The 12,366-nt window shown below is 35.8% G+C and overlaps 2 protein-coding genes across 7 annotated transcripts in view; both read left to right on the top strand.

The window, feature by feature from the left end:
* The window catches only part of LOC136032910 (enhancer of mRNA-decapping protein 4-like), a 115,860-nt gene extending 109,623 nt beyond the window's left edge, over positions 1-6,237 (top strand). For all 6 annotated transcript variants that reach the window (XM_065713359.1, XM_065713355.1, XM_065713356.1 and 3 more), the window contains exon 11: positions 3,644-6,237. In XM_065713359.1, coding sequence (XP_065569431.1) covers positions 3,644-5,285 — 1,642 coding nt within the window. In that variant the 3' untranslated portion in view covers positions 5,286-6,237. The remainder of the gene's footprint in view (positions 1-3,643) is intronic.
* Positions 1-12,366, top strand: part of LOC136032911 (uncharacterized) — a 155,906-nt gene that overhangs the window by 15,774 nt on the left and 127,766 nt on the right. The window lies entirely within an intron of this gene.

The following is a 12,366-nucleotide window of genomic DNA, read 5'->3' as shown; positions in this document are numbered from 1 at the left end:
CGTTTTCGCGTTTTAGCTCCTTTTTTTTCTTATAGCTAGTTTGCTTTTGCCTTTTGAAAACCATGTTACAATTCAGGTATCTTGATTTGGAAGGTAGATCTGACGAAAATGAGTCAAAAGCAGGATCGTATGTTTTTGCTTTTTTGTCTACAATGTACTTAAAAAACCTTTGAAAACTTTTTTGCGGGCTGACAAATGATGCATAGTTAAGGGCGTATCATCCGACACAAAGGGACTACAGTATACAACCCTTTTTCTTTCTTTAGTGTAACTAACCGCATGAGTTGAGTTCGAATAGGGCAAAGCATCTTTTTTTGACCGTCTTTGTTGGTCATCCATAGGTAACCACAAACAAAGTTTCAACTATCTTTGTGTCCGGCTGAGCATCTCCTTAAGGCGAAAACCCCTCTTTTAATCTAACAAATATTCAAATTAAGTGTATCTAATGATGAACCCAATACGATTGTCCTGTGGTGGCGCAGTGGATTTGACCTTAGCTTGGTAATACGGGACCCAGAGATCGAATCATGCTGCAGGAATGCACTGCAGGGCCGACGCAGGGACCTTAGTAGTCAATAAGCGTCGTTAATTCTTAAATAATTAAATAACCCAATACGATTGGCTGAAATAGACTAGTCTACCCAGTTCAATGATCGCCGAATTTATCAGGAATACATCACCAGATATATTACTGATTTCTAAGAGAAGGATAAAGAATTAGTGTTTTTCCTACTATGATTAATTAAAGAAAAGAGATTTTTCTCAATGAAATTAATCAAAAATTAAACCCTAAAACGACCCAAAACTATCTCGTGTATTGTCTTGCTACTGTTCCTTTCCTTTATTTTCACTTTTTTCAGTTATTTTGTCAGTGGTAGTAAAATTGTATGTGTCGCTATATCTCATAAAAGAAAATTCGGTTTGGTAATGTAGTAATGATGATAATAATCAAGAATATAATAATGATAATATCTTTTTCGTTTAAATTCATTTAAATTTCATTTGTTTAAAAATCTTCCTTCTATCTCCGTGAATTTGCGCCACTACTTCTAATCTGACAATCGATGCATAACTTAGTTTCAAAGAAGAAAAATTCACTTTAATAATAAATATTTGTGTACTATCTACATATAAAAAGAAAAATTGTTAAAAAGAAAAAAATTACTGCAACCCAAGCAACGGCCTTATGATAATGGTTTGAAGGCTGTAGAAAGTTCAGCATTTTAGTTTCAGCTTATAACAGTTATCACATCTTTGTTCCTTTTACCTTTCAGAAATTTTATTTCAAAGGGTAGAATTGCATTTTGGGACCTTTAGGTGAACTGTACTGCATTTTTTGTAAGATTTTATAATGTGCGAATATTGCAGTTGAAAGTTTTGTACAGTGTTTTGGATTAATGAGACGACAAACTAAGTTGGTTAAAATCTACATCAAACTTTGGGTCAATGCCCAAAAATATCCATATAAACACCGATCTAAATTTTAGGCCATTTCTTAATAGTTTCTGGTCATTGTCACACATTAATTCTGTGTAAATCAAGTTCATAAAATCAGATTATCACTTTTAAAGGCAGTCATCAATGTCAGTGCTGCCAAAATTTTATGTGCCAAAAATAAATTTTTTTGGCACAAAGAGAAAAAATTTGGCAAAAAAAGAGAAAAAATTTGTCTCTGCCTGCTTTTGTGATTGCTGGTGACTTTAACCAAACAAACAAGCAGTGGATTTCTAATGCCTTGGACTTGTGGCAAGCTGTGACAATATTGACCTTCCGCAGTGGCAACATTCTTGACTTGATCTTTACAAACCTGACGGATTTCCATTCTGTACCGTAGTCCCCTTCCGAACTCTGATCACTTCATCATTATCTAAGAAGCAAATTCGGTAGTCTCAAAACCCCAAAAAGTTCAAACTAAGATACGGCTATTGACACAAGACTCAATATCTACATTTGGTTGGTGTAGTGGTAACTGCGATTTTTACGACATTCTTCTCAATTGGCCATCAGCTTTAAATTCAATAAACTAAATAGGCTACTTCAGGGAACGTTTTGGGCTTTTGCCTCCAACAAAAGCGATTACTAGGAGTGGTATTGATAAATGATATTGATCTTTAAAGTTGGAGATTCTTCACAGAAAACTCTCTAGTACAGCATCTGCGCGCCTATCCCCTCACCACCGTCTTATCCGTTTTTTTTTCATTGATTTTGTGTGTGTATTTATTTTTCTCTTTGTGTTTTTTATATTTATTTTTACTCCACCATATTTATTTCATGTATCGTGTGGGTGAAAAATAAAGTAAAAGAAAAAAAAATCTCGTTTCTACGCGGGATCTTGACTATTTGTTCATATGACTGTGTAAAATTCATCCGAGTTGCTACCTTCTATACTAATCGGTTCTACAGGGGCATATACTACTATTACTGACACCTTGCATCTTCTTGGCATAACATTGGGTAAACAAAATTCGATTATCAATACCAAGTTTTTAAGAAAAACTTAAAACTTCCTTTTTCCTCGGTAGACCCACTCCCTTCCTATGACCTCCATCCCTCCTACCTGAATAAATCAGTTCTCTATTTCTAATTTTGTTTCTTAAACTTAGAAGATAGTTTCTGAAAATTCAAACAAGTCTAGTTTAAAACGTCTGAATTAGTCCGTCAAAATGTCAACACGATTGTTGTCTCAAAATGTTTCGTTATAAAAAAAAGATAAGATAATATTTATTTGCAAAAGACTATCACAAGCTCTATAGAGCCGAATTCGCTTTATATGTCAAGTAAAAGCTAAAAAAAAAAAAAATTCAAAACAGTACATTAAGTCAAACACTTGAAATTAAAAGGAATGAAAAAAGCAAAATCATCAAAGATAAAGAGCAAATCAGTAAACTTAACAATTAAATTACAAAAACATTGCAGTAAATAAAAAAAGAATAAAAACGGCAATAGAGGAAAAGGGGAATTTGGCAATTACATAATCACGAATTATTATTAAGGTGTTCCAGAATAAAGGGTATAAAACTTTTGCGAAACCGTTATCCCGTGCCGTAATCTTAATATTATTTAAAGAATAGAATTTACTATGACCTTGAGGCAAGCAACAAGTTCCACCCGTGTAGATCCAGCACCAATAACGTCTTCTCAAATTTATTGAAAGTGGTTAAGCTGTTTTTGAGCTGAACAGCAAGAAATCTACCGAGACGTCCAGTTGAATAGAGGTTTGAGGTTTCAGTCTGGACAATCTTTGTCATCGCATGGTTTTCTGCCCTTTGTGATGTTCTCCTATCAACTGCAGTCGATATCTTGAAAAAGCAATCTCGAGCCTAAATACCTCTGGTTCATTATATATTCTTTCCTTAAAATACAATACTACAATGGAGACAGAACTCGTTATAAATAACACAGCTATGAAGAGGCTACTTGGCCCAAAATTACCTACCAAAACAAACAAGACCCAGAAGAATTGTCCATTAACCTAAATCTAGTGCAAAGCTGTGTCGTTTACTAGGCTGTAATTGCCTCAAAGGGAACCACTTCTTTAAGTCATGCTGCCCGACTGCTTCAGCCGATGGTACCAACAATTAATATAGTACCTGTACCTTAATCTTTTTAGTCTAACCTGTTTAGTCTTTATTCTTTTTTCTAGGTCACCTATCAGCGAGCTTCTGAGCAAGGGTCCATTGCCTCAACCGATGGTACCAACAAATAATATGATACCTGTACCTGTTCTGGCTTCAAGTAATGGTCATTCACAGCAAAGCAACATAGTCATGGACATGCTTGCTGATGTCATCCACGGGATTCAGCCAGCTCAATTGCCACCACTTCCCGATGCCTCTTGTCCACCTCATTGGCAGCCAACAGTTCCGAGCCCGCCTTTACCTGATCTTGCTCGGAGAGAATCACCCTCTCAAGGTAGTCGTGAAACAAGGGACCTAGAAAATCTGCTATCAAATGCTATTGCTAACTTCGAGATGGCAACTAGAAAACTAGACTCAATGCAAGTTAATCAACAAGCTCTTGTCAATTTGCAAAAACAATTGCAGACACTTAAAGATGAACAAAGTATTTTAGTTACTGAAATCGGTGCATTGCGACAAGCCCAACGAGCTGATAACTTTGAAAAGAAAATAGCCGATATTATGTGCAAACAGATTGCTAGCTACCAGGATGCGCTGACTCTCTCGGTTTCTCAGACGGTTGCCAGTTCACTGCCCTCCAGAGTAGAAAATCACATTAAGTCATTGCTGCTTCCGGCGGTTACCCGTGGCCTTGAGCCCGCTCAAAAAGTAATTCAGCAAGAGCTAGAATCTTTCTGTGAATCAAATAGACGGTCTCTGGACAAGGAAATTATCAAGAGAATAGCCGTTATGGAAGATTTTTTGAAAAGTCATTTGACTAAACTTGTCCAGAGCAAAGAATTCTTAAATGCGTTGAGTCAGAGTATAGCCAGTCCCGTAAACCAGGTCATTCAAGGTGTTTTTAAGGATGTAACCTATAATCATTTAATCCCCTCATATGACCGGGCTTGTCAGCAAATGTTTCTTCAAATGAATGAGGCTTTGACTAGAGGAGTGAAGGAAGTTATTCAAACTGCCGATGTACACATGCAAAAGCAAAGATGTGGGGATGAAGCTTCTGTTCAAGTTCTTCAGTCTACTTTGAAACGTTTGAATGAAATTACGGATTCTCTCCCAGAACGTTTGTCCCAGTCTTGGGCCAAAGTCGCAACCGAAGTTGGTGAACAGATGGCAGATGTATACGCAAAGTCTTCTACGCAGCTTGCTCAGCGCATTACTGGATCGGTACGAGATGAGGTTAGTCGAATTATGAGGGAACAGCAGATAGCTATTGATAAGACTCTGCGTGCAGCCACTCCGGCGCCTGTCGTTGCAGATATTACCGTCATTCTCTCTACATTGATAGCACAGAGCTGTTACAACGAAGCGTTCGAAAAAGTTCTTTTTGCAAAAGATTTGAAGCTGTTGATGTCTGTTTGCCAAAAAGTCGATCCCGTCAAACTATTTAGTATTGTTCCGTGTCCCTTGACGCAGGCGGTAATATTGTCGTTAATTCAACAGCTTTCTCAAAATCTGAAATCTCAATCGGAATTGAAGCTTCAATATTTAGAAGAAGCCATTACTGTTTTTGATAAAAACAATCCAATTGTGAGTGCACACTCCCCTGCAGTCAAGAGCTTGGTTACAAGAGGACTGGAAGAATTAGCTGACACTCCTCACGCAGGCAGGGCTAAAAGACTTTCTCTCGTCGCTTCTACTCAAATGTGATTGATCCATATCATCCTCCTAAAGTGTAATCAGTGGAGTCCTCCTTTTCATAACTTTCCTCTTTTCATAAGTGATGTTTCTCTTTAGTCTTTTGTATGTTTTTATCTGAGATGATTTTTTTTTCTCTAATGATTTTCAGCATTCTTACTATGTCTAACTATGTCGTATACACTTTCCTGATGTGCCAAGAAAGGAAGAAAAAATTATTTTATTATATTTAATTCAACTAAACAATAGTGGAAACAATACCCAATCTGTTATATTAAAAATTTCTTAATAATTACATCATTGTAACTACTAGCTGATCGCATTTTTTGGTGCAACAAATTTTGTAAAACAGTCGTGGCTTCTTAATTGTTGACATTAATCACATCAAGTTACTGTTTTTAATGAGCCAGATTAGCATGTTAAAAATTTGGCTGTTTGAGGATTTGAAGAATTGTCTGATCTAACAACCAGCTATCAGATCTATAAGACTTCCTCGTGTTGCTTACTAAGTTTTCCATTCAGTATAATTGGACGCATAAATTGACTCCGTGGACCCTTTGCACCTTCTTTGATCCGTCGTCGTTCAAGGATTTTCAACCTATACCATTAGAGACATAAAAAGGGTTCTTTTCCTTCTCGTTCTGGGGTTAATGTTTTCTTTTACTAATAGGGGTGGCTGTTACTACTGTTTTTGTTTTGGTTTAATAGTAAATGTTTTCTCTCTCTAAAAAAAAAAGAGGACAAAAAGAATTTCTTTTTCTAGTGAGTATGCTTAATGTGTTAAGAACTTGGTTGAAAGAGGAAATGAACAGTTAGCTGATCCTACTCTTATTGTATTCTCTGGTTGCTTCCACTCAAGTGTGATTGGTGAAAGTGGATTTTTAAAATGTAAACAAAGGTGTTTCATTCTGATAATTGGTCTTTTGTATATATTTACAGGACATAAAATGTCTTTCTTTTTGAATAGTTGTTTTAAACTTTGGGAAGCATGGAGAAAATTGAAGGTTAGGTTACATTTTTTTTTATTGTTCCGGTTTAGAGTGGGGTTATGGAACCAAATTTGGAAGACTCCCTCCTTTTTTTCCCTGTGTACGGATATATTTGTATCTTAAGTTTTTTGCTTTTTTCTTCTATGTGAACATTGAACTTCTGGTGCCTTGTTGGTGATATTTTGAGACTTGACGAGTTCTTGGTAAATCTATAGGAGTTACAAAGGATTTAATATGTACTTATGAAGATCTTTGTCTCTGTATACATTTATGCTAGATAAAAAAAAATTTCTTTATTAAGAGTTTTCATCATTCTAAAAACCATAATGTGTAGGTCTTCTGGAACTAGGATGTAAACGAACCCAAAATACCGACGAAACCCAGAGACTTTCCGACTGTTCAACTCGACAAAAAATAATTCCAGATCTATTGTTCAGTTTACCTTTTTGGTCAATTTTAGTTGTCATATTTATACATTTTCAAACAGTCGGCAAATAAAGGAAATCTGCCATACAAAAGATCGAACAAACGTGTTCCTTAAAAACTAATCTTATTCTCAATGTTATGTCGAATGGATATACGAAAATATAAACAGTTCCTTTGCCAATCCAACACTTCCCAAACACAGTTCAAAATGATCTGCCAATGAAGCCTACCCCGAGTCCAACAAGTTTAATGTAATTAATTTTTGGCAATCAACGTACAATTTTGATTTCTGAATTGCATTCAATTGCGTTTATTGAAACTTAATAATTTAGTTAGTTGCTTATCATGCGTAAGGGCTAAATAAACTGACACTCGTTCTTTTCATCACACAAAATTCCTGGTGTATTTATCTCTCATTATAAATTCCCGGAACTCAAATCTGGTGATGAAATTATGCGAAAGTGTCTCCATAATAACCCAAACAAGAAGAAGAGGGTTTTATGAATTTCTACTGGTACAATATGAATAAATGAGGGATGAATATAAAAACGGAAAGTTACTATCCGGGCTGGAGCGGTAGCTATAACCTAGTAAGAGACGATCACGCCCCATAGTAAAAAATGAAACAGCCCATAACTCTTTAAACTAGAATGAAACAAAAACAAACTAGATCTACGTTGCATGGGCAACGTGAGGTGTTGCGGTAACCTTTGCTCGGCTTCGCCGAGTAAAGTGTTGCGAGAGCAACACTTTGGTTTTGTTTCCTCGCTGCGACTAAACGCTGAAGTTGTTAATCTGTAAGGATGCTAAAATACTTACTAGGTACACCAACTCGCAAAAGTTGCAAACTCCTCATTGCTAAAGATGATTGTAGCCTTACAGCCGATTATTACTTACAAGTCCCCTACATGTCTTACCACTGGAACCAAATTGGTCTTACCATCAAATACAACGGAAACAAAAAATAGGTACACCAACTAGTAAGAGTTGTGAACCCCTCATTGCCGAGGATGATTATGAGCTAACAGCCGACTGTTGCTTACAACTCCCCTATATGTCTCACAATTGGTATCGGCCTATTTTTGGTTTAAGTGTGTACCTTATTACTGAAGTTGTCAACCCCTTTAAACTTTCAAACTGGTATATCTCATGAAGGAAATTTTGTACAAAAAAATGGATGACATATACTTTGATCAGCTCATCAAAAGCTATCGACTGCCGTCGAAAAAAAAAATCTATCTGTCTTAGTTCAAAAGTTGACTTTTTTGCCGTAGGCCAACTTCCTAACGTCATCACTTAGAAAGGAGCAAAGGATAAACTCTAATTTCTTTAGCAATGAGAGAACTTTTAAAGTTTAAGAGGCACATCTGATACCATTTCTCTACCGCAATCCCAAGTGCGAAAAACCGAATGATAAACTCAGCCGAAATCACGGCAGCACTTTCGGACCCGTGGGAAAATGCCGCTTTTTTGCTTCTCTAAATTTTTCTATTTATCACTCAAAGAAGATATATTGGCTGTGGGGCAGGGTAACTGTCGCATATATGTAACACTTATAGATTTTAGTCCATCTTCAATTTGAAACTGGTGCCTGCCTGCTTGCCTGCTAGAACGGAGCTTTCCACTCGAAAGCAGAAACATGGTTTGATGAAACGAAAGCTTGGCTGCATAACTTCAGATAGTCCTCTCTGACATAGGCTATACAACTCCTCTTCACTTCACACACTATAGGCTCTGGCTCAAGGACAAGCAAAAACCATCCTTTTTGGCCCCAGGCAAGAGTTCTACGAAGCTTTCCAAAATGTAAAGTCATATTCATCAATCCGGCCTAAGGTCCACACTTTCCGTAAAAACCGCAGAGGTTAGACCCTTACCACTTTCTAGGAATAAGCTGAAATCGGGGTGCTAGGAACAAAAAAAAAAAAACACGACAAAACCAAAGTGTTGCTCTCGCAACACAATAACACTTTTGGAACCGCCTTGTTCGAAACCCCTATATAGGAAACTTACCGTTCCTTGGTTTGAAAATCAAGAAAAGTGGCTGCAATTACGATTTTATTCATAAACGGCATCTTTTTCGTTTCTTTCTTTTCCTCAGATAGCGGGGCACTGGAACATCGTAGAGAGCTGTTTGATGGCTCATTTTAAAGGAAGTTGACGGGGTTTAACACCTTTTGTAATACAAAAATTATTTTTTAAATAAAATCAATTTTTTTACGAGAAGCTGCATTTTTTTTATAACACTGTAGTAGCTTATGTTATTAATATCAGGGAATTTGTCACATCTACGTGATACAGTTCACTATAAAAAAAAGGCATATGCTAATTCCATCGGATATAGCTAAAACCTAGTAAAAAACACTGATGCTCAGAGTAAATAGAATCGATTTTGTACGAAAAATTGCATTTTTGTACAACACTAATAGCAAATGTTATTAACATCGTCTTGCATATGAAGATCAAAATAGTATTTATAACATAAGCAAAAGCATGCAGATATAGTTATATAAAATACAGTAGTAATTCCTTTATAGTTTAAATTTATACTTTATAGGAGTGAGAGCCACCTATCCTATCCGCTAGACCATATAAGATTAGTTAAAATATCTGATTATTGAAGTTTATATTAAAGAACCCACTATAGCCAACAGTAACTGAAAGTCAATACTTACTTTGAAGTTGTCGGAGCACTGGAATATTATCGGGGTTGCAACGGTAGCTAGCAACTTATTAAGAGATGACCACGTTCCATAGTAAAAAATAAAATAGCCCTTAGCACCTAAAACTAGATACTAGATAAAGTGGCTTTAGTAAACAAGAAAAGTGGCTTCATTAAAATGTTTGAATAATGAAGTTTATGTTAAAAAACAAACTATAGCCAATAGCATAAATCAGAGGCAACACTATAGCGTTGCCTATAGAAAAAGCCATACGGCTCCAATGTTTTTTGTTTTTTTTTTTTCGGAGGCACTTCATATGAAAAGGGTTGTCGTATAAACTTCAGAGGACTCGTAAAGAAATAAGAAGTTCACTATAAATGTGGATTATGTAAGTTTCATCTGTATCATGGTCATTGAGATAGCTGAAGTTTCTGTATGTACGATCAGTACAGCTATAACTTTTCCTTAAGACATCATCATATGTAAAACTTTCCCATACCAGCAATTGAACCCGGGCCAAATGGGTGAGAGCCACCTATACTACCCTCTAGACCATATACAATTTATTAAAATATCTGATTATTGAAGTTTATGTTAAAGAACCCACTATAGCCAACAATAACTGAAAGTCTACTAAATCTGAAGTTGTCGGGGCACTAGAATATCATCGGGGTTGCAACGGCAGCTAGCAACTTGTTAAGAGACTACCACGTTCCATAGTAAAAAATAAAATAACCCATAGCGCTTAAAATTAGAGTCAGATCAAAAAAAGAAATCAACTATTAGAACTGCCTTTGTCCAATGCCATTAGATAGGAAAATAACTGTTTCTTTACTTTAATAACGACAAAGTAGCTTCAGTAAACAAGAAAAGTGGCTTCAAGCACGAGATTCTGCATCGACGGCATCTTTTTTCCCGTTCTTTTTTCTCCGCAACTAGCGGGGCACTGGAAAATCATAGAGAGCTGTTTAATCGCTTAATAAAATACAATAGAATTTCATTTAAAGATTTCTATCACAGCACAGTTACCGAATTTGCATTTTACGTCGAGTAAACACTAGTATATATATATATATATATATATATATATATATATATATATATATATATATATATATATATATATATATCATTTTAAAAGAACTTCACGTTAGACATTATTCATTGTACAAAGTGCATAAAAAAGAGTCAACACTTAGTTAAAAATTCAAAATAAAAAATAGATAGATAACAGTAAATTTAATGACTAGTTTTCCTGGTTATTATGCAGCTCAACAAAACTCGTGATATCTTTCAAAAAGTTCGTGGTGTAGTAACGAACTGTAGTAAGGAGTGACCCGGCTCAATAGTAACTGAAACTCCAAAAAATGGAATTTTGATACCGATAGTTCCATCAAAAGAATCGCATTTTAATGCTGATTTTAAATATATAAGTTTCATCAACATTAGTCTTACCCATAAAAATAAACGAGCCTGAGAAAATTGGCCTCGTTTTAGAAAATAGGGGGAAACACCACCTAAAAGTCATACAATCTTAACGAAAATCACACCATCAGATTCAGCATATCAGACAACCTTATAGTAGAAGTTTCAAGTTCCTACCTACAAAAATGTGGAATTTCGCATTTTTTGCCAGAAGACAGATCACAGATGCGTGTTTATTTGTTTTTTTGTTGTTTTTTCCCAGGGGTGATCGTATCGACTCAGTGGTCCTAGAATGTCGCGAGAGGGCTCATTCTAACAAAAATTAAAAGTTCTAGTGCCCTTCTTAAGTGACCGAAAAAATTGGAGGGCACCTAAACCCCCTCCCACGCTCATTTTTCTCCAAATCACTTGATCAAAATTCTGAGATAGCCATTTTATTCACCATAGTCGAATAACCTAATAACTATGTCTTTGGGGACGACTTACTCTCCCGCAGTCCCTGTGGGAGGGGCTGCAAGTTACAAACTTTGACCTGTGTTTACCTATAGTAATGGTTACTGGGAAGTGTACAGACATTTTCAGTAGGATTTTTTGATTTAGGGGGGGGTTACGTGGGAGGATATTTCCATGCAGGAACTTCTGATGGGGGAAGAGAATTTCGATGAAGGGGGTGCAGGGTTTTCTAGCATTATTTGAAAAAAAAAAACAATGAAAAAATAAAAATATGAAAAGTTTTTTCAACTGAACGTAAGAAGCAGCATCAAAGCTTAAAAGGAACAAAAATTATTACCCATATGAGAGGTTCACCTCCTCGCAATACCTCACTCTTTACGCTAAAGTATTTTAAGTAATTTCAACTGTTTATTCTACGGCCTTTGTGATTCAGAGGTCGTTGTTAAGGAATTGGGACAAAATTTAAGCTTTAGTGTAAAGAGCGAGGCATAGACGAGGGGTGAAACCCTTCATATACGTAATAAAAACATACGAATATTGAAGATCGTTACGTAAGTTAATTCGTAAGTTACGCATATTTTTTACTAATGAAAATGTTTGTAAGAAATTAAAAGTTCTAGTTGCCTTTTTATGTAATCAAAAAATTGGAGGGCAACTAGGCCTCCTCCCTCGCTTTTTTTCTCAAAATCTTCCGATTAAAACTATGAGAAAGCTATTTAGCCAAAAGAAAATTAATATGCAAATTTCGTTTTAAATTTTTATATGCGGAGAGCCAAGATCAAAACATGCATTATTTCAAAACGTCCTGAAATTAAATAAAAAAAAACAGTTTTTTTTAATGAAGGTAAGGAGCAACACTAAAACTTAAAACGAACAGAAATTACTCCGTATATGAAAGGGGCTTTTCTTCCGCAACCTCTAGCTCTTTACACTAGTGGGGGATTATTTAAAAAAAATAACTGTAATAACGGACGATTAGCCATTATGTTAAAAATAGTTCAAAGATCATATAACAAAAATAGCCATTTTGTTCAATGTAATTGGAAGGTCCAAAAATTATGTCTTTGAAGATGACAGCCCTCCAGGCTCCTCACGGTAAGGGTTCTAAATTTTGCCCAAGGGGCATGTAATGTATATAGA

This window comes from Artemia franciscana, chromosome 11, assembly GCF_032884065.1.
Source record: "Artemia franciscana chromosome 11, ASM3288406v1, whole genome shotgun sequence".
Lineage (NCBI taxonomy): Eukaryota > Metazoa > Arthropoda > Branchiopoda > Anostraca > Artemiidae > Artemia > Artemia franciscana.
Note: the sequence above shows the minus strand (reverse complement) of the source record. Positions and strands in the feature narration are given on the sequence as shown.